The 25,707-nt window shown below is 43.2% G+C and overlaps 1 protein-coding gene across 1 annotated transcript in view; it reads right to left on the bottom strand.

Annotated features, from left to right (window-relative positions):
* Nucleotides 1-21,940, bottom strand: part of cdk14 (cyclin dependent kinase 14) — a 144,709-nt gene extending 122,769 nt beyond the window's left edge. Inside the window, exons 1-2 of the mRNA XM_084027913.1 lie at nucleotides 21,456-21,940; nucleotides 13,668-13,699 (exon numbers count right to left, since the gene is read on the bottom strand). Of these exons, the coding sequence (XP_083884039.1) occupies nucleotides 13,668-13,699; nucleotides 21,456-21,549 (126 nt within the window). The 5' untranslated portion in view covers nucleotides 21,550-21,940. The remainder of the gene's footprint in view (nucleotides 1-13,667; nucleotides 13,700-21,455) is intronic.
* Nucleotides 21,941-25,707: the final 3,767 nt, after the last annotated feature.

The following is a 25,707-nucleotide window of genomic DNA, read 5'->3' as shown; positions in this document are numbered from 1 at the left end:
ACATCAAACATCTTATAGTTGAGAGTTTTTCTGCACCCCTTATCAGAACAGGAAATGTGGTTCTGAAGCATGGCAGTGAGGTCAGCTCAAGCATGTTTGGACCCTTTGTCTGGCATTCAGCCTTTTTCTGTCATGCCTTCAGACCACAGAACTGCCCACGTCTCCCAAATGTCCACTTATTAGTCAACCACGTGCTTATGTTGCCTGAATATAACCACGTACTTATGTTGCCTAAACATAACCAAGTACTTATGTTGCCTAAACATAACCAAGTACTTATGTTGGCTAAACATAACTAAGTACTTATGTTGGCTAAACATAACTAAGTACTTATGTTGCCTAAACTAACTTTTTCATTTTGAACATTTTGTTCGCTAGCCATGTGTTTCTAACCGTTTCAAACTGTGAACTTTGGGTCTAGAAAACTGACCCTTCCCTCGTTTTCGTTGCAACACTAATGTGTGAATGTAGCAATTGGCCCAGAAGCTCAAAAAATGAACTGAAACAGGGATGTGAGAAAACATCTAAATTACCACCTGGGAAAAAATAATTAAAGCAATAAACCATCCCCTTTCCTTGTTCCAATGATAGGACGATAATCTAAAAATGGTTCATTGACTGTGCTCAGTTGTGTGTTGCTTTAAACGTGAAGTGTTGCATCTGAAACAGCTCTCCGTTTACAAGGAGCCCTGAATCCCTCAGCACTGGCCGTGGTAAACTGTTGAATGACAAAGTGCTTTATCTGGAGCTAGATAAGGGAAGGTTGCAGCCTCCTGCAGATAGCGACGCAGCCACTGAGGATGAAAGACATCCTTTGTTGCCAACCCAGATTCAGCAAGGGAGCCTGTCAACAAAGCAGCGTTTGCTGGCTTTCTGCAGCAGGGAAAACAAAAAAATGACTGTCACACGGCCACCTCACTGTTCTGTGGGCTCATTGTGCTGCTGTGGGATGTGCAGAATTTGATTTCGTAGTCGAGCAGAGTGAATGAAGCATACGGATACAGTAGATTCCGTGGTGACATGTGTCAGTTAGACGCAATGTACTGTAAATCAGCTGATTATGTGCTCACATATACAAAGGTTACTTCACATAAACCTGTTTTTTTTTCCCGGTTCAGTTAGATAGATGTTTTTTTATTTTGAGGAAAGTCAACAGAGCTTTTTGGAGAAAGATCTTTTTGGTTAAAATGATGACACCAATATTGGAAATGACTCAAGCAAGTCTATGCACCGATCATATAATTTATCAGCTCATATACACTTGACATGTGATGATATGAAGGTGTAAAGTCACGATTATCCTGGCCAAAATAATTCACGTTAGTATCCTGATAATCATCAAAATATGCTGGAAAACTCATTTAGATAAGAAACATAAATAAAGGATAGATGCATTTAAGTAAAATTAAATCGGGTTCTATTTTTCACTTGACTAACTGACTCATCAAGTCACTCATAATGATATTTATGATTATCCTAATAAGGGAACTTCCACATGATCAACTTATTGTGAGTGTTTTATAGCCCAATCCATGATACCATCTTAGATAGTCCCTAATCTATGTTACACAGAAACAACAATACATTTCACTTGCTACCTGATCCGTACATCCTGCCCAATCACTACTGCATATGTGCAACTCTCAACAGAGCTGAAGCGGCATGAAGCGAGATGAAGCGAGATGGCTCAATCATTAGCTACTTTCATAATCAGCTCCAGCTCGCTTCATCTCAAATCGATGATGGAAGTATCTAACGAGTGAGCGTCTCGCTTCTTCCCCACCTCTGGTGAGTTACATATGTGCAATGACTGGACAGATGGTAGCGGAGGCGGTGCATCTAAAGTATAAAGTGTTGTTTAATGTACTGATGAGAGCTTGTTATTGGCCAATACACGCGTTCGGGTATCAGGAAGGAGAACATGATATCGGAACATCTCTATGTCTCAGTCATGCTCTCATTTAAATACTAAACTGAATGTGACACTGATTTATTTAGCTGAAAATGATACTGACTGCGCCTTTATTATCCACGGTGGTTTGCCGATATGAAACCAAATTCACATACATCACGTCAGATTCAACCAGCTGCTTAATTAGCGGCCCATTTATTCAGCATTCTGCAGTCGTGTCAGCATGTGTTGCGTTGCTGATTAAATATTCAGACTTTGACATTTTTCCGATGCATGTTTGGCACATTGCTGCAGCGCGGCGGTCCGGGGCCACCAACACATATCATCCATGTTTATGCTTGTTGCTCTGATGTAAATGAGGTTTGAATGAGGAGACGGAGCGTGCCGCCGCCAGCATTCAAGGGTGATTAGACGCTTTAATATAGGCACCAGCTGCTGCGCACCATTTCATCACCAGTATCGCCATGGGAGCCTCTGGCTGTATACAACTACACTCCATCTACGAAGCTGAAAACTAAGGCATTAACAACTTTTAACCTGCACACACAATAATTGAGACTAAAGATCTCAATTTGCAATTTAAATGTCTTTTTCTGGAGATGACAGTCGTTAATAACAGTAATTGCAGGAAGTTGCCCGTCAGGAAATTGTAGGTCATGTGGGTCAAACCAGCTCTGTGGTGAGGTTTAGTCAACCAACACTCTGGGATTGGTTTTGGTTCAGTATGAAAAATACTCCTCAGGTCAGGGTTAGTTCATCTTTTCTAAAGATTTTATCTATATTATTTTTGTATATGGGTGTAGTCATGCATTTCAACATAATCTGGTTGCCATATGCAGACATTGTAGGTGAAAATCAAAAAAATACAGCTTTCTTCACTGGTCTTTACCGAAGATGCAGTTGAGATGCTGCAGCAAAAAAACAAAATCACACAAAGCCAAACCACACACACACACACACACACACACACACACACACACACACACACACACACACACACACACACACACACACACACACACACACACACACACACACACACACACACACACACACACACACACACACACACACACCTAACCAGACCATGACCTCTTCTTTCCAATGGTTGGGGTGAAAACTTTCGCCAAGGAAAGAGGAATATTCTCTCTGAGAGAAGAGCTGGTATTTCTTTTGCAAAGGTCAGAAAGCAGGATTTGATTCCCTCTCCGTCACGCAGGCCATTCATTAATGGGAATATTTACCTTGACATTTGAGGCTGACATCAATTCTTTTGGCTCGGCTGACAAGCAGCAATGAAAAAAACGCAAAGAGACACTGAATGCTGCTCTAAGGCTGGTAAATTCCTTATTAAGTGAGGACTTTGTCGGTTTTGTCCAACAATCTATCCAACACCAAGGACAATTTCATCTTGATTTTAGCAACTTTATTTTGTTCAACTTTATGTTGTGCAACTGGAGATGTATAAACCATAACACTGAATTTAGGCTTTTATTTGCTTCAATCACTGAAATCAACCGCCGTAAATCATAAGCAATACCCTATCTATGATCATCTTATTCAAGATTTGATTGGTTTTCACTAAAAGAAGAAGTGTCTTATCTGTGACACAATGAAAATATTTGTTTCTTAACACAATTAAATGATACCAGCATTTTATCAAATGCCATTTTAAGAAATGTAAGCATTTTTAGATGATTATCGGGATAATATCATGAATCAAAATTATGTTTCGGGCGCACGTACAACTGTTTGCCATATCAACCTTATCAGTCTTGTTTTGACCCCCCAAAAAGTTTGTACTCTTAGTAGAAGAAAAATCGTATTCATGAGTAAAATAAAAGTTGGTAGGAAACAGTGGTCTCCGGTTACAAAGTCACAAGCTGTGTTGACCCTTAAAGAGGTTTCGTGGTGTTTCAACAACACACTGCTGCTTCTCTGCTGAAGACAGACTCCCCTTCTGCATCACCACGGGGTGGACAACATTTACATTTTTATTTCCAAAGGCTGTACAATTACAGAAAGGGTCACGCGTTCCATTTGTGGGCTCTAATGGATGTCGCACCCTCTAAAGGCCAGCGGGGTTGCAGACTCTCAGTCTTACTTTGCTTAAAGTACACAACGGGTGATAGGTAATGCGCACGGCTGCCTGCGTAAACCCACTAAACCCACAACATGAGCGTCGGGCTGATTCCCAGTTACATCTCATTCCATTACCCTTCTCATTACACCTTTCCTGGGATCACCTTCCTCCATCGCTTCGCCCAGTCGGGGCCCCGTTTCCTGCCCGCACACAGGAGCATATGGGGTTAGCTCTGCGGCCTTCAACATGATGGATGTGACATCACATCCGCCGCCATCATCGTGGCGCGCTTTTCCGTGACAGAGGGCCCACCAGGCCGGCTCCTCATCACCATTTGCATTTTAATATCTCAGCAATATTCAATCCACACGATTTCCTCCGGGGACGATTAGCGGAGGGTTAATTAAAGACGCGATGAGACCGCTCTCAATGTATAATGAGATGCCATCCCGGGGCCTCCTGCTGACCACGATGGCTGAGAGAGCTATACTCGATACTACATCTCCCAGAATTACCTCTTCAGGACCCTGAGGCGAGGCGTGTGAATGAACCCAGAGGAAGCCTTGCTAATTTGCACAGATAGTGCTAATCCTAGGATTCAGGTTGGGGTTGTGTGGGGGGGGGGATTGGGGGTAGAGAGAGAGAGTTCTACTGAGTAAAATTAAATTACTCTTCAGTATGGACTCCTCCAGAGAGCTGAGCGATGAGGATCAGCAGTCTTTCGGTTTCGCTTTCAGCTCAGCCGTCATCCTCAGATTGGGATAATTTTCGGACCCGAGCCCTCACAGGCCGACGCAGATTAGCCGGCAGCTGTCACGAATCTGATTGATAGAGCCGAGTAAACACGGCCAGTGGCGACAACTTTAACTGTGGCGATCAGTCAGTCAGGATTAGCTGCTATGGTGGGAGTCATATGGAGGCAGACATGCTCGGCAATCAGAGTTAATGAGTTCACCGGAGCTAAAGAAAAAAAAAAGGCTATCTGCTAAAGTCGGGAACATCAGATCATCACATATATTTTTGACTCCCATCTAGCGTATTGATTCATTCATTTCTAAGCCCCGAGTCTTAACCCTCAACATTATGTTCCTCAGACAAACATGGATGCCGGGTCTGTGATGGACGTTTTGGAGCTCCGATCCACGGCTCCTTTCTCAGATACCAGAGACGGAACGTTCTAAGTAGGTCAAAGGGAAGAGGGCCTAGTTGCAGCAACCACCGTGACTTACTGTAATCGGAGACACGTCAATCACGTTAACATGTCCCAAAAACTGAATGCTCACTGGTGCATTCTGGGAGCCTCCGTCAACTTGTCAAGTCAAAAGTTGCCAAGTTACAAGTAAAGGGTTTTGTGTCTCTTTTTACACGATGATAATTACCAGCCGCGACCCTGACACTAAAAAGGTGCGATTTCACACAACTAATTAAACACATTAAATGTGTTTATTGTTTAGGGAGTCTGCTAAACATCTTATAGGAGTTTATTTTGAAGTGGGAGGGCACTCTGCGGAAACATATTAAAATGTCAATTATCATTCTGTCAATAAAAACATATTGCAATAATGCCGGGGTGTGGATTCAGTAGTTGAAGCAATAATTCGGTCATCTGTGCACACATTAAGTTTTGACATTTTAGGCTTTATCTAATTTATTTTCTCCTGAGCTGACACTCACTCTGATCCCTCCGTTCCAGTGATGTTATCAGACTGAAAACAGAATATTCTGCAGAAGACAAGAATCAAAAAGGTTGATATGTTCCAGAACTGTGAAAGGGTTAAAGATCTTTGATTAACAAGTCTCAGATCAGACAACTGTGTGGTAGCAACCTGTCAATCACAAGTTAGCTGTCCTGAAGAAGACTTATGTTTACTGAGGTCATAAATCAAGAGAGACATTTTCTAAACCTCGATCCAGTCACTTTCTTTTTGCAACTGGAAGATATGCCCCCTGCTGGCCAGCAGAGAGATTGCAAGTTTGAGGCACTCCCATGCCACCTGGGTTGAAAACCCTCTGCTAACACTTGGTAACATGAACACATACAGAGAACACACAACACCGCTCAGTGATCCTCCCTGCCTGGCTGCTTTAGATGCTAGCACCCACACAGCTTAACGCAACAACATTGCAGTATGTTTATATTAAGAACATACTTTCTATTCTATACGTATTTGCACTGCTGACTCCCCAGAGACACGCTCTGCAATACTTGGAATTCATTTCAGAGGTGTAAATGTGATGAGGGATCACATGTCCTACAAACCGCCTCAGCTCCATTAGATATTCAACACCGCACTGTGTTCAGGTGATCGCCGCCTACGAGCCAGTGCAGCAGACAAAAGCACAGAGCCCCCCCAGGCCTGCTGGATGGTACAGTAACGCAGCCACCATCAATGGGACAGTGATTGTCTCTCCGTAGGCCTGATGGAAGAGAATCGGGTAGCAGAATGTATTAGAGGCTGGAATCATGGAGCTTAGGAATGCACCACATCCAAAGTCAATGCAAAGACTTCTACTTATCCTCATCATTCTGTAGATATTTCAGCATCCTTTTTAACAGTTTATTGCAAGTAAATCACAGTAAAATGTGTATTTTGTGGTCATACCGCTGTAGTAAACCAGCTGATGTGTCTTGCTAGATACAGTGAATACAGCTGAGTGAAATTCACGGAGCTCCTCTGGGTGATGCCATGAACTCAGACAGGACGGTGTTTGGTTTCCCGGTGTATCTGTGCAACATGTACAAGCAGCAAAAACTGGCTATGTCAGCCATGATGGATGAAACATTGTTGGTGTCTACATGAAGGTAAGCCTCCTCTCCCATGCGTCTAGCAACAGTGACGTGATTTAACACAAATTATATGCGGTCGAACTCGCACAAGTAACACGAGGGGTTGAGTAAGTTTTGAATGCAGCAAAATAACAAGATTCAGTTTGAGTGTGAACAAAAAAATCTTTCAGAGGTTGGAGTGCAACAAGCCTCAAAATCAGACACAGGGCAAAGGTGAAGTCAAGACAATCTCATTCTGACTCGATACTTATCTGCTTTCTACTACAGCTGCCTTTCTTCTTCTTTTTTTTTTAAATGGAAGCGACTGATAGCATCTAAAGAGGCTTATATTAGAAGCACAGCGTGACGGGATGTGTGAATTCCAGGCTGATTACTGCCAGACAATTCTGAGAGCAACACTACATATGCTAGTCAGAGTGTGACCTCACACAATCACACTTCCCAGGAGTATAAGTGGAGCGAACGTACAAAAAAATGATAAAAAAAATAAAAAATTTAAACCGACAGAAATAAGACATGATTTTGCGGGGGAAGATAGTTTCCCCTATAGTAACTGAGGGGCTGGTTGTAAGCCTTTACTAGGTAGCAGGCTGACGTCGGGCCACCAGATGGAAATGTTGTGTCTGAAATATGACAATATCTACCTGATATGTATTGTTCCCCGCAATCAAAGACTGCACATAGGCTACCGGTGATATGACAATACAATCACTTCAAAGGACCTTTGTTTGAAAGGTGTTCACGAGCCCTCATTTAGGGTTCTTCGCTGGAACGACGGAAGACACCCGATGCCAGTTATTATAGTCATAAAACATTTCTCATGTTTATTTGAATGTCTTGAACAGCCTCTGAAATGGCATTTAGTCCGTGAGATGCAGATTGGTTATGCATTCTAGTCATAACCATCGTGATTGGATGGTGATCAAAATCTAAATGTTCCCATAGTCGTTTTAGAAATCTCTCAGGAGTTATTGACAAGCCGATATAAAGGTTAATCCTTCAAATGACCTAATCTTGTCTGAAAGTCATTCCTTTCATTTCTAATGGTCAGATCTCTCATTGTGATTCCATGTGACCTCTGAACCCGGCTCCTGGAGGATTCGGCGAAAGGATCTGATAACAGTGCGTCCAGATCGGGGAGGGTGACATGGAAAGGTGCACTGATCCACATCGCATCCCCCCCTTTCATCGGAGCTCTTTTATCCCCGCTGATGTACTGGCCGACGCCTCCTCATGCCTCTCCTCCTCCTCATGCTTCTCCTCCTCCTCCTCCAGTCATCTCTGGCTCAACACTTTTATCGAATACATGTCAAGGTTTGCATCCGCAACCATGTAGGACATAAAAGTCAATGGATCTTCACAGCTATAACCAGAGAGAGCGCTTTAATTAACAGCTTTCTCTTTGTCGTTTCAGGGAATGTTATCAACAAGCCGCCCATTGATTGGAATTTTTCAAAGCCGACAATATAAGCATCGGTAATTGAACATCAACCAGGAAAAAAGAAAAATAACTTAAAAGGGTTTTGCCCTCTGTGCATGCTGATCTTGAGTCAGCCAATAGTCACGTTTCTCACCTTGTTCTTGGAAGAGGAGAGGTAGACCTAAGGGAAGGAAAGAGGGGATGTGCCCTCCTCTCTTTCTCCGGCGCCTTTTTCTAAATTCATTAGAGCTTCATGGTCGGAGAGAGATGTTTGCTAAATGTGATCAAACCCGTCACTCATCCTGGTGAGGCAGCCTCACAAGGGAAAACACGTCATGTCAGCCATTTTGTCCATTCTGATTCTTCTTCAGATCGGCTCGGGAGGAGAGTGGGAGGTCATGGTTAATTCAATCATCTGTTTCTGTGTTCAGGTATAATAACATAATGCAAAACGATAATGTAAATCCACATATAAATTCACCATGGAGCTATTCTTAATGACGTCGGCCAGTTAGGACATCTGAACAAGTATAGTTACATTTCAGAATAAAATGATGGCAACTAAGAAAATAAAACCAAATTTTCCTTAAAATGATCCAGGAGACATTTGTGTTTGTTGGCTAAAGAACGTGGAGGACATCATTAAAAGAAAAACCATGAATCGGAACACACCGTTTACCAACTAATTCAAGGTGGTAAAACATGAACAAGGTTGAATCGCATTATAATTCCAGCCTCGTAGCGTGACAAAAACAGATGAGAGCAGCAAGAATCATGACACGGAAGTACCGATTTTTCTTTTTCTTTTTTTTTCTTTTGAAAAACAATCCACGGAATTCACAGCCATTTACGTTCTCTGCGACTAATGACAGCATTTTCCCTTTTAAATGGATTCTCCGAGGGCTTCCAGGAATTGAGAAACACATTCGTCGCATTAATTTTCATTATTCAGCTCCGACTGGAGTGAGGAAAGATAATGATGTCAAGTGTGACAAAGACAAAATGGGCTGAGAAAATAAGAGTGAGGAAAAGGAGACAAAGCACGAGACAAAGCGGGAAAGACGGCTAATGAGAAAATCATTCGCTCGCGGGCGATCAAGACTTCTGTCAACTCATCAACGGCCTCAAACTGAACCAGACACTTTAAGTTAAATGTTATGGACAATTTCTGTTTCGAGACAATAAAATTACGCACACAGAGCAGATATCCAAACAAACCATCCTCAATAATCAAAGCCCACCACGGGCTCGTTCTGGCGAGAGCAGCACTTTCCCCACCGATTCACATCAAGTCAGTGAGGTTTCGGTATCAGTTTCCATTAGAGACGGAGGCAGACAGAGGGAGGGAAGGGCAAATCCATCAGTCCTCCGTAACAACTCACACGGGAGCAGAGATTTCCTTCCTTGGTCAGGATTTTAGAGACCAGCACTTTCTAAGGGAATAAACCTCCTTGAACAGAAGTAGCATGGCGTTGTTATAGATGTACAAAACCTCTCACAGAGGAGGATAGTTGGACGGAAGACCGTCCAAAGTCTCCAATTATGACAGCAATGTGTGTCATGTAACCTATAAAAGGCCATGTTTTTGAACAAATTACCACTATTTCTCCCTCACATGAACTGAGAAGTCGGATGCTGCATTTTGACTTCTCTTTTGTCTCTTACCTTAAACTTGCATTCTCTCTGTTTGCCATCAGGGGGCAACTCCTCTGGTTGCAAAAAAGAAGTCTGATTGTATAGAAGTCTATGAGAAAATGACTTTATTATATTAGTAAACATTGTTAACATGATTGTATCGTCTCAATCTTTAGTTTCAAGTCTTCTTCAATACAGCATGATGTCCATTTAGTAAATTATGGCCAAAATCATCCAAGATGGCGACAGCCAAAATGCCACTCGAGGCTTCAAAACCATGTGGGTGACTCCACAATGACTACGTCCACTTCTTATATACAGTCTAACCTCGACACAAACAGTTTCCTATTCACTGTGATAAATAATCATCAGTTCAACAGACACTGGTGTCAAACAGGTTCTCAGAAATCGCCCATATGTTAGCATACCGGGGCTGTAGGCCATCATTCACTTTCTTTTAAACATGGTGTTGCCGCTCGGGAAGGATTCTTTTTTCCTTCCCAGATTCTTCACATTCTTCCTAAGCAGCAAGGCCCATTTATAGCAAATAGTCCGACTTAATTCCCATAGCAGTGACTTCACGTTGTTTCACCGCAAAAGCCCCTCACTGTACAAGAACAGGGGGCTATATCTTCTTATCCAAATAATCACAGGAAGCTCCACAAACAGCCTCGTTGCTAAACATACATGACATCCATGACATCCGAGCTCTCATGCCCCTTTGCCAACAAAAATACAAGTTTCCCAAAGTCCTCTCAATGGGAAAATCTTACAGTGTCACATTCCTCATTTCGCCATCTACACCGCACCAGAGCAAGAACTGCTGAGGCAGCGGGATGAGAGAAAACCACTTCTTCTACTTATCAGAGTTCATTTATGTGGCGTTCGACAACACAGGCCTGCATGATGGAGTGCAAGTTGTATTCCCTTTATGTTACACATGAAAAGCAAAAGCTTCTCCTTCTGTTGGAGGATGAGTCACAGCCTGAGGAGAAGGTACGGCAGCAGACAATTTGGTTTCATTTACCAGGTGGCAACGGATTCAAATCACCAGCTACAATAAAAGATACCATCCAGTTCTCCTGTCGTGTGACTGCTGAAGACATCCTAGAAATCCTTTCACTTAAATAGCCCATTTTATGCCAAGCCGACTGCAAGACAGACTTTAAATTACATTTAAGATTTTTTTTAATCTCCTTAATATAAAAAACCCTTTAATGCATTATTCAGGCGAAAGGATTAGAAACTGTGGGATTTTACGGCAAGCAGACCCGTTCATTTTATTTTTCCCCACAAAGCTTTCGAATGTATGAAGCAAAACGATCAACTCGACAGGTTGGAAGCCGAGGAATTAACTATTGGTTATAATATTGGCCTTCTGTCAAAAACTGCTCAGTTTATTAGGTACGTTCTGCTGAAGTTTAAGTTTTCCTTCCGATCACATATCATGTAAGGTCTGTTACAGTACGATTCCAACAGCTCACGCCGGGTGCATACTGAGAGTCAGCCAACGAATACGTGGAATAAATACCTGAATTATTTTCTCTTTTTTATCACAAACAGCTGCAACACTTGGATATGGATGGATTTTGAAATGTGATCACTTGATCATGAAATCGTGGATTGAAACTCCAGCAGAACTTCAGGGAGAGAGGGGAGGGAAGTCAAAAGGGTGGAATGTATTAATATAGTCATTAATTATAATGTTTATAAAACATAATTTATATAATTTATAGTAAATAATCAGTGCATTTTCTTGCCAGAGTCGCCTGGGTTACGCGGAGAAAGTAAACCCAAACTATGGCTGAAGATCGCGAGCCGGCGCTTCACTTCCTGTGCGAACAGCCCAAATGGTTTGGACACTGAAAATGGTGGCACTTCCACATCCAAGACCCAGCGTTAGGTATTCACCTGCAGCAGAAGAGCAACCTAGCACCATCCCCATGTCACTACAAATGGAACGCTATCAACATTCATTAGAAGCACCTCACGTAGGTGCTCGGCTATCAGGAGAGCATCATGGGAGGAAACACCCTACGCCACACCACAATTAATTGATTGGCAACATTTCGATCTTGCTTGGATCCTTGCAGGTCAAAATAATTTGACAAAAGAAAGCACAACCTTATTTATACATAATGCACACCAATCAGAAAACAAGCTCCATGGCGTGCGACGTTCAACCACAACACACAGAAACGGTACTTAAAAACATTTTGACCTGACAAAGATCCAAGCAGGAGCGAAACATGGTCCAATCAATGACTTGTGGCACAGAGGAGAGTACAAACACAACGTCCCGGTATCCTCAGACGTATCGACTGCTTCATCAACCAGCTAGCTAGGAATCAATATGTTAAACAGGGCTGCAGAATAACACCATCACACTGATCCTGGGACAGTGAAAGTCATCCACCAGGTCAATAAAGGTTTAGGGAACACACAGCAACACTGGAGCTTTAGGTATCCAGAGTTGCTGAATATAACAACATAGAATGCAAAACAATAGAACTGCATCAGCTGTTTTGCTGTACTTTTATATATTATATATTTTCCAGATTCCATTGCCCGTTCCTAGAACCATTAACAATTCCACATGGAGACTCCCACTCTAAAGCTACAGTAAAAGACAGTCAATTTCCTAATTGAAGAGGGCCTATTACGCTCCTTGTCTGGTGCATAATTGATGACTCTGAATGTCAGGTGTGAATGTGAGTGTGAATGGTTGTCTGTCTCTATGTGTGGATAGATGGATGTTTACTTGGCTTCCAGATTGACTTGGTTAGGTTTAGCAATAGTTAAAAACAATAAAAGTACATCAATAAGATGCGGAACTCGAGGTTTCAAAACAGCAGTCTTCAAACCAAAGGATGTTGCCACGGCGACTATGTCCACTTCCTCTTTACTGTTAACATTATAGTTGGTTGTAAGGCCCTTGATATCATGCAGACACTAAAGGGTCCCTCGGTGCGTCAGTATCAAACTTTGAATATTGTAAATAATATATTGCATTAACAATTTGAGCAGGATTTCAGTCTCTTTGTAAATACCAATCACTCCTGTGACCTTAAAGCAAATTAGCTCAAAATGACACTGTGCATGCACCGCCAGTTTCCCACCTGATACACATGAATCCAGTGGGGTTTGTTTTCCAACTCTGAAACTGCTCTTAATATTCTGCCCACCTGGCACCTTTACACACCACATTTCATTTTTACTGAGCTTGCGTCGGGGGATGGGGGGATTGGGGGGGGGGGGGGGGGGGGGGGGGGGGGGGGGTTCGGAATTTCAGGGACGTGCCCCATTGTAATGCATTATAGTGCAGGAGAACCACAGGAGGCTGATTTCCCCAGAACTACCTGCCCAAAGAGGAGGAGGGGAGGCCACAAACATTTCTAACTGTCCTTGGTCCATCACGCCGCTTTAACAATGTATTTCCACCGAGGGAGAGTTTACAAGTATGAAACATTCATATTTGATCATATTTTTTTAAGTTGGGGACGGCGAGCACAATGTTTTTGCATTTGGGCGAGCCAGAGGAAACCCTGTGATGGCGACCGACCCTGAGGGACGTCTCTGAGATGAGAGGGAAAACTGCCATGCTCCACACATGAATATATTACACACCATATGCACCGAGTTACAGCAAGATCCACATTTAAAAAAAAAATGGAATCAACTGCAATGCAGGCCCTGACAACATCTGGCCAGCAAGACCTTGATTAATAATTGGGAGTGAAAAATACAGCGTACAACAGTGTGGCATAGCCCTGAAAGTGGGCCAGCGATGTCACACAAGCTCCCTAAAATTCATTTGTTTTCATCCTACCTCATCAAAGCCACTGTCCTCTTTCTTGAAAGCTGTGAAAAGAAGAAAGGAGAGAAAATCAGACAGTGACTGTATTGACATTGTTTGAAGAATGAACAAAATAAAAACGTCTAATGGTAGAGAGGGGGCACTCATTAAAGCAGCACACGTGTGGGTTTGGATTGAGTTGAGGAGGAGTTCACTAGTTCTGGAGTCGTCTCATTTTCCATCAGAGGCACAGAGAGATGCACTAACAGGGATGGAATCGCCACTAACATTTTCATTGGTCGCACCGGACCGCACATGATCATATACATTTTCACGATCTGTGATAAAATCCCACAATGTCGCATCCCTAGTACAAATATAACCTTTTAGAAACGTCGGCTGTATAAAAAGCTTTCACAGTTATTGCTTCCATCTACAGCCACAGTGACAATCCGCATTAATTGCAAGGGAAGACAATGTTGCATCAATATCCTTCATATTCATGAGGAGGTGGGGAATAAACCGCTTAACTGCGGCTTTGATTTCTGAATCACTCTCACGGCTCAAGAAGCTGGTGGAGAATGTTTCACTTAATAACTCCTCGTGGTGATTATGTTGTCTAATGAGAAAAGGCAGTGCAGATGGCGAAAAGGACAGAGTGCACTGGGGGGCTGCTTGGTGCTAAAATGACTTTTTTTTTTTTTTTTTTTTTTTATGTGTGAGTGAGTGTTTGGAAGCATTGTCAGCTCAGCCACTGAGCCGGTAAAAAAAACGCTGCTTCCTTCTCCTCGGAGAGCAGAGTACACACTCACACACATGTTCCCCGAAGGATTTCCCAGACGCCCCAGAATCACCGCCGCAAATCCACACTCACTACAATGGATTAGACTGCAGGTAGACAACAGAGCTGCCGCTGGCTCACAGGTGAGATGTAATGCTCACTGTACAGGAAACACTTGAAATGTTCATTTTAATTAAAACAAATAAATACCCAATGTTTTTGGGGAGAATTACAAATGATGTAGTTTGTAGTATTTATTAAAAAATACATATATTGGAGCTGAACAATTTAAGAGAAAAAAGACATTTTCAGAGAACTGGACTGTGGTCACTGAAGCAGCATATTACATGAAGTAGGCTACTTAAACTCTTAGCCTTCACAAGTGCATCAATATTAGCTGTCAAATCCTGAGCGGTTGCCAATTTCATAATGTCATTTCAGGGCTTGTGTGTGAGCCTGGAACACGGTTTCGCTTTCCTGACGTGCACCACGGATGAAGCTCGTTCACAGAGTTTAACGGTCCCAAACAGGGACGACACCTCCGCATACAAGGCTGTCAGGATGGGTCGCCTGGTAAGAGCTGCCAGGATGCACCGATGGATTAATGATGGATTATTGTTGCAGCTGGTCGGCTTTTTAGGGTCAACTGAAGAGAGGTTAACGTCACATTGCCTTAGTGGCATCGAGTGCTGTTGTATCGGAGCAGGAGTACTAGTACATGAGCACAGTAATGGACCAGTTTCAACCCGAAAGCCTGTATCATAAGACTGTTTGATACTTTGTTTTTCCCTTCCGTTGTTCTGTTCGGATACAAAAAAAAAGAAAAAAGGTCCTGCAGCCATTCTGTGTCCTGCCATTCCGCTGCTTTTCCACTTTGCTCCACAAATTGTCCAATTTCCTCTCGTAAATTAAAGAAACGCATTGGCTCCACGGCTTAACCCTCCTTTCCATGGTGTGGTGAGGCCGGCTCCAATGGATTTAACCTTTTGGACAACCGCTCCCATGAAGTGATCCATTCTTGATGACTAGCAACGCAATGATGCAAAATACAATGAAATTTCCATTTGCGGCTGGATTGGACTTTGTGGTGGGCAGGTTCTGGGCCAGGGGCCGTATGTCTGACCGCGAATCTTAGAGGTTTGACAGTCAATAAACTGAGTGTGTGCGTCTGTGTGTGTGCGCGTGTCAGTGTTTGCGCGCCAAGGCGCAATGCCAGGCGCTGAGTTCGTAACCTGACGTCAAGAGTGCAATAAGCAGTTTGCAATATTCACATTGTCCGGTACACTCTCTCATCAGTGTGTGCAGCGATATGTCAGTGTATGTGATTTGTGTAGTCAGCAGTCTGCAATGTTTACATTGCCCGTTACACTCAGTGGAGTAGTGGAGAGGCTACGCAGTTGCTTGGAGACCGTGATGGTTCTGCGTTGGTGTTGCATCGCCTCGACGCGCATCTAGGATTTTTGGGAGGTGCACGTCAGGCCCTTGCGTTGGACGTAAGGGGGGTCCGCAAGGACGTAAGGGGTCCGCAAGCCCCCTTGCGTTGTGTCGACGCGGAAGCATAACTTGGCCGTTCTCTTCGGAAAGTGTCCCGAATCTTCCTCTTTTCTTCCGGCGAGATCAGACCGCACTAACCGGACGCAACTGATACGACCGAGTGGTAAACATGTAATAACGTCGGGAATAACCGATTCACAACACCGCATTTCGCTTGCGTTGCCTCTCCTCTTTTTCCGTCTCGAAGCTTCTTCGACTCTCCCCTCACGCGCGTCCTCGCTCCCGCTGTTCCTCCGCTCTCATTGGCTGACGGCTTTTTCAGGCATTCTGTCCTAAGCTAGGGGAACCGGCATGGGCAAATGCAGCGATATGAAAAGGGGAGTGGAATTAAGCATAGTCTGTTCATTCACATTAGCATAAACAGCTAGCCTGGCTCTGTCCAAAGTTAAGGAAACCAGCCTTAACTCAAGTGTATAAACTACACATGGTTTTTCAGGCGTTATGCGCCATTAATATGTTCTGGATTTCATATTACCACAGTTATGAGATTGGTACCCATCTCAATTCAAAATATGCAAACATGATACAAACAAAATCATTTGGCCTGAGATATTAGTCTACAAATGACTATATTTCAGTAAGTAAAGAGATAATCACATCGACGAGTTAAAACCAACGAGTGTAGAAATTTCCCAGAAAAGCATCACATAGAGATCCCTTATTTGTGCCAGAGGGGCACTAAATGAAGAAATGTCAAAACATTTAGATGTTAATGCTGCCGAGATGCTGTCAGAGCATTCTTTCTCACTGCGAATTATCGTTCTACCATTTTTATTCCCAGAGTGCAAACACCATACTGCACACTGCATCTCACACTCACACACGGAGTTTGTCTTTTGATCACAGTCGTGAGGAAAACATTAAGAAACCAAACGTCTCACAGAGAGAGGGTGTTTTCACTGCTACATTCACATCAGAGAGGTGCTGGTAAATCCGCCTCGAGTAACTTTCCGTAATGTTTTATCTGCAGAAGACAGGCGAGTTCGTACTGAGCTCAAAAGCTCTTCTGCAGTAACGCCCTACTTCACTTTGGCAGGCTACGTCCACACTGATTCTGAAGACATCTTCTACTATTTGAAAAAAAAAACATGAATACAGATGATATTAGTGTGGAGTGTATAAATCTCCAGTTGATTGTGGCTAAAATCACTGTCATGAATATTTTTGGTCAATATTGAGATCAGGCTTGGACAGAAAAGATTATTGGCAGATGTGAGAAATGAGCCATAAATAAGTTGCCTAGTTGTAGTCTGAACCATCTGAGTACAGAAAGGGCCTACTCTTAATCACACATGCATATCTCAAAGCTGCAGCCGAACTCTGATCTGAGGGTCTGCAGCTCCTCGGGAGCAGCCGTAGGCTAATTGTCTTGCTCAAGGGCACCTTCACTGCCCAGGTTGATCCTGCAGGCCTGGGGATTTCTATTTTATTTTTCTGCTTGATGCTTACTTTATGTTTGCTTTATGTTCGCTTGACTTACCACTTCGTTTTTGCATAAGTCAAAGTAAAAAATTCCATAAGATGGCATAATTGTGGAACAATTAAGAATTTTGTTAAGCCACACAATCAGGGTAGAATCTTCGCATTCATTTAAAGGAGACATATTTTTTTCTACAAGAACATGTTTACATGATTTTAATCTCTACTGTACCATTTCAACAGAACTGCGTTGCTAGGAAACAGCTTGGGACCATGTTTACTTCCTTATGTAATGTATGATATTCACGTACACTGCAACAGGGAAATAACCTGGGACACATTGACGATGTAAAACTGGAAAATAATTTATATATTGTATATTACAAGGGAATTCCTTACGACTCGTTTAAAGGCACTGTTTCTCAATAAAAGCTGCATGTCTTTCTCGATGGATGGAATGTTTCAATACGTAGTATTAATAGAGAATTTTATAAGAAAAAAAGACATTTTACAATATGGTCCCTTGAATCTCAGGGTCAGTCCCTTGATGGGACCGTGGAAGGATTTGTTTTATAAAAATAGGATTGTGTATACAAAAATGTATTATCCCTCTTCTCTAAAAAGAGGGCTTTCATATTTTTTTTGGTTGATATTCAGTGATGAATAGACAAAAAGCCTATTTACAGGAAAATGTGTAAACTTCCAAAAATGGGAGAATGGGAAAGTGATCGTGGTCCAGCTCTCCACTTGAACCTACCATTATGTTTTATTTAATGGGTTATTTAGTACCTGAAGCATAATCCAAGGTAACAATTTTGATTATAATAATTTTCTGACGCTTTAAATTACTGGGTGCAAATTGACCCAAGGATAACAGATGTTTTGCAAATTTGTGGGTAACAGGAGGGTTGAAAGAGGGTTTGAGATGTTCCATAATTTCCATATAAACCATCCGAGGCTTTCTTCACCAGCTTGAAAACACAGCATGTCAGCCTCAAGTTCACATGAGAAACTGACAGCTCTGTAATGACTTGGCTCAGGAGCATCAAACCTGTACTCACAGTTCAGAAAACAAGGTTGGAGAACCCCGCATCAGTCCTTTAACCAGCTTTGAAGCTATTCAAAGCAATCCATCCGCACTGCAACGTGTCACACAGTGGCATAATCTGCCCTGCCCACTGAGACCGGTTGGATCAACACTGTTACAAGGACATAAACAATAAAGCAGCCTCTTGAATGCGCTCGGTTCAAGCATCCGTGGAGCAGCGCGAGAGTCCCGATCGATGCTCAGATGTGTTGATTCAGATGAGAGGAAAGACGGCCAATAGGAGAGGAGCGTCAGCACAGCAGGAAAGTCAATGCCAATCATTCTTCTCCCGCAACATCGACCCAAACTCACTTCTGTTCATTTCTCATCTTCTGCATCGGCCGCATCCAGCGATTCATTCTCTATACACGCTGCTTCAAAAGGCCACTGAACTGAGGATCGCTGCCAAAGCCCTCTGTGTGTGTGTGTGTGTGTGTGTGTGTGTGTGTGTGTGTGTGTGTGTGTGTGTGTGTGTGTGTGTGACAGAGAGAGAGAGAGAGAGAGAGAGAGAGAGAGAGAGAGAGAGAGAGAGATAGAGAGAGAGAGAGAGAGATGGGTGCACCTTGACAACCAGTGATGCGATGGTGTGTGTGGGACTTTAGCACCTCAGCATTCATTACTAGAGAAGAACTCTATTTAAAAAAGGTGGGAGTGAAAAGAGACGATGATAATGATGATGCAGGGATTCAGCTCCGGTTTGCACAAAATCATAACCCATCATTTTCACTGTATTACTGTGTGTCAGAGGTTATTTATTGGCAGTTCCAGTACTAAAAATATTATTTGGTAAATTAGTGACCATAAAAATGGATGTAATGGAGGTTTTGGTCCGTATAACAAATCCAGCCTTCTGATTCAAGAATCATTCATCAGCCAACAATTGAGTTAACACAAATATAATAGGCAGATGAATATTTCATCCCAATAATGAGTCCTGACAGCTCATTTAATAGGGTTTCTCAATACGGGCTGTGTGCCTTTCCCCCCAGATCAAGCGCTTTAATACTTTCACCATATTTATACAGCCTGCTTTTAAAGAAGACATGGAAATCTACAAAACGTCGCCTACTAAATGACCTTCCCACGCAACTAAACTACACAATTACATTTCCAGGAAAACACATTTTTTTTCTGGACCAAACAGTTTGGAACATGTGGTTAACAAAAACAAAACACACGACAAAACTGCATAGTTGGGTTTAAGCAACAAGACTACTTGGTTAGGGTTAGTGAATAAAAACACGATGGTTTGGATTTAAATGACTACGAAATTTAAACAAAACAAAAATGAAACTAAACTACTTGGTTGGTCTCCAGAGTCAGAGCCTGACCCCCGACTTCCTCCCTACATGGACTTCGCAGGACTCATTTAAAACCCATTTGTGATAAAGCAAACATAATCCACAACAAATTATGTTCTTCCCAAAACATAATTCACTATGCAGTTTCGTTGCTCGACAAAGTTTAGGAGACCAGGCTGGAAAATCTCACTTTCTAAACTACGGGACCTTCATAAAAAAAAATCTTCATTAAAAAAAAAATAATAATAATTAATAAATATTGGTCAATTTCTTTCTAACAGCTTTCTTCAAGTAATTTTCCGGATTTAAAAAATAAATAAATACATAAATAAATATAGAGTGGTAGTAAAGCAAGAAACTGACAGATGTCACCTTGACTTTAAGGAAACTGTGACCCTAATTTTCTCCTTATTTTCTGACATTTTAGAGAGCAAACAATGAATCAATTAAACAAGACAATCAGCAGATTAAACCACAATGAGCAAATAATAAAAGTAATAATAGAGGTTACTGCACAGCTGCTCCATATGCACATTGAGGTTTAATGGCAACAAAATAGGAATCCGCTAAATAAAGTTGGGTGATATGGTGAAGTCTCCACGGCTCATATATTATACTGACAATGATGTGGCATTTAGCCTTTTCCCTCACTAATGAGTGGCTGTGGGCGAGCGTGCCCCGGTCCACATTTTTCATTAAAAAAACAGATGATGACGGTGGTGATGAAGATGAAGAGTCCGTAAAGCTACAATGATGATGATGATGATGATATTTATGGAAAACTATGTGACCCGAAGGTCGAGATCAAGCAATGGAAGCCCCATGAACCGCAGGGAAACATTCCACCTGTCTCTCCAGAGACTCTGTCCTCCTCATAACTACCAGCATGCATCTGTCTCTCCAGAGACTCTGTCCTCCTCATAACTACCAGCATGCATCTGTCTCTCCAGAGACCCTGTCCTCCTCATAACTATCAGCATGCATCTGTCTCTCCAGAGACTCTGTCCTCATAACTACCAGCATGCATCTGTCTCAGAGACTCTGTCCTCCTCATAACTACCAGCATGCATCTGTCTCAGAGACTCTGTCCTCCTCATAACTACCAGCATGCATCTGTCTCTCCAGAGACTCTGTCCTCATAACTACCAGCATGCATCTGTCTCAGAGACTCTGTCCTCCTCATAACTACCAGCATGCATCTGTCTCTCCAGAGACGCTGTCCTCCTCATAACTACCAGCATGCATCTGTCTCTCCAGAGGCTCTGTCCTCCTCATAACTACCAGCATGCATCTGTCTCAGAGACTCTGTCCTCCTCATAACTACCAGCATGCATCTGTCTCTCCAGAGGCTCTGTCCTCCTCATAACTACCAGCATGCATCTGTCTCTCCAGAGGCTGTGTCCTCCTCATAACTACCAGCATGCATCTGTCTCAGAGACTCTGTCCTCCTCATAACTACCAGCATGCATCTGTCTCTTCCGTCCTCCTCATCACCAAAAGGATATAATCTGGATGCGTCTCCTATAGGACTCAGTCAGTCCCCCAGAAAGGAGCTGTGCTAAAGGCCAAGTTGATGTGGTTTTCCGTGCAGCAGCCTCTCCTCTCCTGTGCTGCTGCTGCTGCTGACTGAGACGTTTTCTTCACTTATTCATGATTAAAAACACGTTTTCGTTACTCACCGATGTTCCGGAAACTCTCGGACAAAGTTCTCCTCAACTTTTTCATTTTGCCCATTTTCTCCGCGGGCTGGGAGGCTGGCATCAGGTCGCACATTTTTCTGCACGCGTGTGTGTGTTCTCCGCACCACCGAGGAGGACTGGCTGCGGTTGGAAGCGGGGAAGGGGGACCGGTGATCGGCGGGTCCTGCGCGGCTTCTTCAGCTCCAGCTGCGGCGGAGCTGAAAAAACAGGAAACGAAGCCTCGGCGGCTTTCACTCCTCTCTCATCAACTGGGGAAGAGCGAATGCCTTCTTGAGGTTTTTTTTTTTTTTTTTTTTTTTTTCTCAAGAACGCAACATTTCAAAAGAGGCGAGAAAAGTCCGAAGCAGACGCATCCGAACCGGGAACCGTGCGTCGTTCTCTGCGGCTTCCTCGCTGAGTCTCTTTCTTTTTCACGTTTCGAATCCTTGAATCGTTGAAATCAGATCTCGTCCCGACTTCGCTCTTTCTTCTCTCGCCGTCCCAGTCGCTCCCTGCTCCACTGCAATCTAGATGTCATTTTTGGGATTCTCTCTGGTTTCTCCCCCAGACCCCGCCCTGCGTGAGGGGATTGGAGGGTTCCCCGTGGAGCGGCGCGTTTCTATTGGTCGCGGAGCCGGCCCGTCAAAGGGAAGCCCCGCCCCCTAATGTGTTGCAGGAGGAGGACTGTATTCCTGGGGAGCCGGATTGTTGTCAGCGGGCGCTCCTGCTTGAGACTGCTGCCCTCTGCAAGACCCCGTCATTGTGTGCAGGTCGAGATACCCCCCCCCCCCCCCCACACACACACACACGCACACACACACTCACACACACACACACGCGGGTTTACCACACATCACCTGGCTATATTATGGATAATGGATCTTTTAGAATTATTAAATGATGGAGGCAGATTACTGAAAAACAAAAAATCCCAAATAATCTTTATTGGTTTTGTTGATGTGCACAAACATTATTTGTATTCATTATTTCTTCCTCCATGTTTCCCCCATGTGTTTGGTGGAGATATTTAGTTGTTATAGCCACATTGTAAAAACTTTGTAGAAAAATGGATAATGTCCTGGCAGGTCGCTAACAATGCAATTAGCTACGGTGATTACATAAAAATGTAGCTGTGAAGTTGACCTTGATTGATGAAGTTAACTGTGTTAGCAGCTTCACACCGGAAGCCAGATGGATCCAGATCCAGGAAGGTTGCTACTCAGGGTGCCGCTCTGCTGATTGTGTTTGTCAGATCCACCCGTCGCTCCTCCGCAGTCCAAATATGGTCATTTTAACTGGTTGCAAGAATCCAAGATGGTGACTGCCAAAATGCCGAAATCGAGGCTTCTAAACTGTACTCCACACACCAATGGGGGACATCACCATGGCAACATCCACTTCTTACATACAGTCAATGCTTAGAGTTTGAAAATGAGTCCTGTCATCTGGTCCTGTCATCTGGTAACGTCAGCAGTTCACAAGTTAACTAAAGCTGAATAACTCTTCCCAGAAAAAGGATACTGAGCTAACTCTTTATAACGTTTCTCTAAATTTTTAATTTTAAAGTGGATTTTGGTGGCGGTAGCGGAGGTTCTTGCTCCCACAATTTCATGCTAAATTGAAAATACAAAGAACACCTGTAAAATAAATCAATACAGAAAATTCCTTTTTGTCTTACCTGGCCCCTTTTAACATTTACATTTAGGGCATTTAGCAGACGCTTTTGTCCAAAGCGACTTACAAAACCCTTTTCTTTTGTCATCTCATGATAATACCCATCTCTGCCACAATAAAAGCAGCCCTCCTGCTCCAGTCATGTGCTGGCTGGCATATCCGAGGTGATCATGCCTGCACTGCAGTCAGCACAGCAGCCGCATGAGTAATTCAGAGGCATCGGAAGAACAGTGGCGTAGCACTGGATGTATACATGATATGTCTCCGTGTTGTTAAACTGCTCGAGACCAAGCGTGGTTCTGGAAACATCTCTGGAATGCGAAGGGGCTGAAATGTTTTCATACCGCCGCCTAATTGCTCCGACTGGTGATAATTGAGACGAATGTACAGCTTCATTAGCCTGAACCGGTCCTTCATTATAGAGCCATCGTTAATGATGCACGCACACATTTTACAGAACAGGACGCCGCTGCTGTCAGAGAACGAGTGGATTATGGTGTGGACACATGGAATGGACTAAAAGCTGCACCTATGAAGAAAATGCTGTAGAGAGCTCCTTTTTTTTTAACCAAGGACGTTGGAGCCTTAGAGTTGATATGGAGGTGAAGGTAATTTTGCACACTGGCGGCAGCAGATGGCAGTGAGGTCACTGCATTTGAAAGATTTCATTTCCAGAGACACTGTGACTAATAACAAGTCGTGCACATTGAACCGACTTCTTCGACCACGCACACGTTTGTATCCATCGTGTTCATGTCAGCAGTTCTGCTGTTAAGGTCACGCTCGTGAGTATAACGTTCCATATTTATATCCATTACTCACCTCGGGTTGCTTTGAACTCCTGAAGAGGAGTTTGTTCTTCTCCCTCCCTTGAGGTAGATGGGAGCCACATTTAAGGGGAGACACCCCAGGCAAAAAACATGTCTTCTTTCAAACTAGTGGAAAGAAACGTCCAAAATACAAATGTAGGTGTTTAGGTGTGAAGGGAACACTTGAATCACACATCAGATCTTAGTGAACAAATTATTCAAGTTGAAAATCTTTACTTTAGAGAAGGTGAAGAACAAGTGGCTAAAATTCATTTTTTTTATCACTATTTCTGTTATCTGGAAGGATCGTGACATTTCTGAAAAACACAGCGACTGGGCTTTTTGGATGGGAGGGGCAGGAGAGAGGATGAGAAGAACTGCTGCAGCACAGCCAAGATAGCTTCTTTTGTTGCATCAAGTGGAATATAAACAGCATCTTAACATTAAACATTTGACATCAGGGAAACATTGTACATCTTTGACTGTGTTTGAGCACAAAGCATCAGTGACGTAAACACAGAGTTCAAATCATCTCGATCCAGGGTGCATCAATGGAGCCGGGTCTCTGTAAAGATGTGGGTGGACAACGAATAGGAGTGATTTGTACATAAATATAGTATACATTGGCAGAGTATGACAAACAAGAAGCAAATGTAAAAAGCAATAGCAACGTACTGATGAATACATGCTGACTGCAAACAACTATCAGAATATGATGCATTTACCAGAATGCAATGAATGAACATGTTGATGAGTTAAACATAAAACATTTTGCAAGATGTGAATTAATTAATATGACACGATTGGCATGAATGGAATGCCGAAGTCAGCTACGACTGTGAAAACATAAACAACAGAGGTAAGATGGAGCAGCAAGTCAGCAAGTGGATCGTCTGAGAACATTCATGCAGTAAGCACTCTCACTGCCGGTCACGTGACCGTGATGATGATTCTGTGTGGCAGTTGACCATGTGACACTTTCCCATGAGTCATGAAGAGGAGTGCATTTATGGAAGATGCCGACTAATGCGGTTTTGACTCCTGTTATGCCCCAGACCTGCAAGCTTCAGTGCAGGCGGCAACCTCCGGTTCTGAAAAGTGAAGCCAATGCTAAAGTGCCTTAAACTTGCATTTTCTCGGTTGGCCATCAGGGGGAGACTCATCTGGTTGCAAAATGAAGTCTGCTTGCATGGAAGTCTATGAGAAAGTGATCCTACTTCGCACTTGATTGATTATCTCAGTAAATATCGTAAACATGAGTTTATGGTCCTGGGTCCACCTGGGTAAGAGGACCTCATGGAGTCAAACGGGATTCGCCCAGAGGACCAATGCTGCGCTTTGTGCAAGCACCTCACAGAAAGTGAAAAACCAGTTTGGATGTACACGCTGAACTTATAGGTGGTTATCATATCTAAACTGTGCCAGTGTTTTGCCATAATAATGCAGACCCAGGCAAGTTTGTTGGGTTTCGAAGCTACTAAAATGTTTCCCCCAGTGGTGATTTTTGTTGCGTCCGTGGCAGGTAGGACGAGGCTTGTGAGATTTAGGTTTTTACCTTGAAGTGTTAAGCAGCTTGAGGTGGAATAACCGTGAAGTGCATAGGGAACCACAACAGGGAGTCCCGGCGGTGGTGAGACACAATGAGGCTTTTTGAGACCGGAGGCACGCGTGATAGCTTGGTTGGATTTAGCCGCAGACGGTATGCAATTGGTTGTAAACCTACACAGAGTGTCCTGTAGTACCAGAAGAAGCTGCATGAGTGAACGAGT

Source organism: Eutrigla gurnardus (genome assembly GCF_963514095.1).
Source record: "Eutrigla gurnardus genome assembly, chromosome: 14".
Lineage (NCBI taxonomy): Eukaryota > Metazoa > Chordata > Actinopteri > Perciformes > Triglidae > Eutrigla > Eutrigla gurnardus.
The sequence above is the reverse complement of the archived record's forward strand: the minus strand, read 5'-3'. Positions and strand labels throughout refer to the sequence as shown.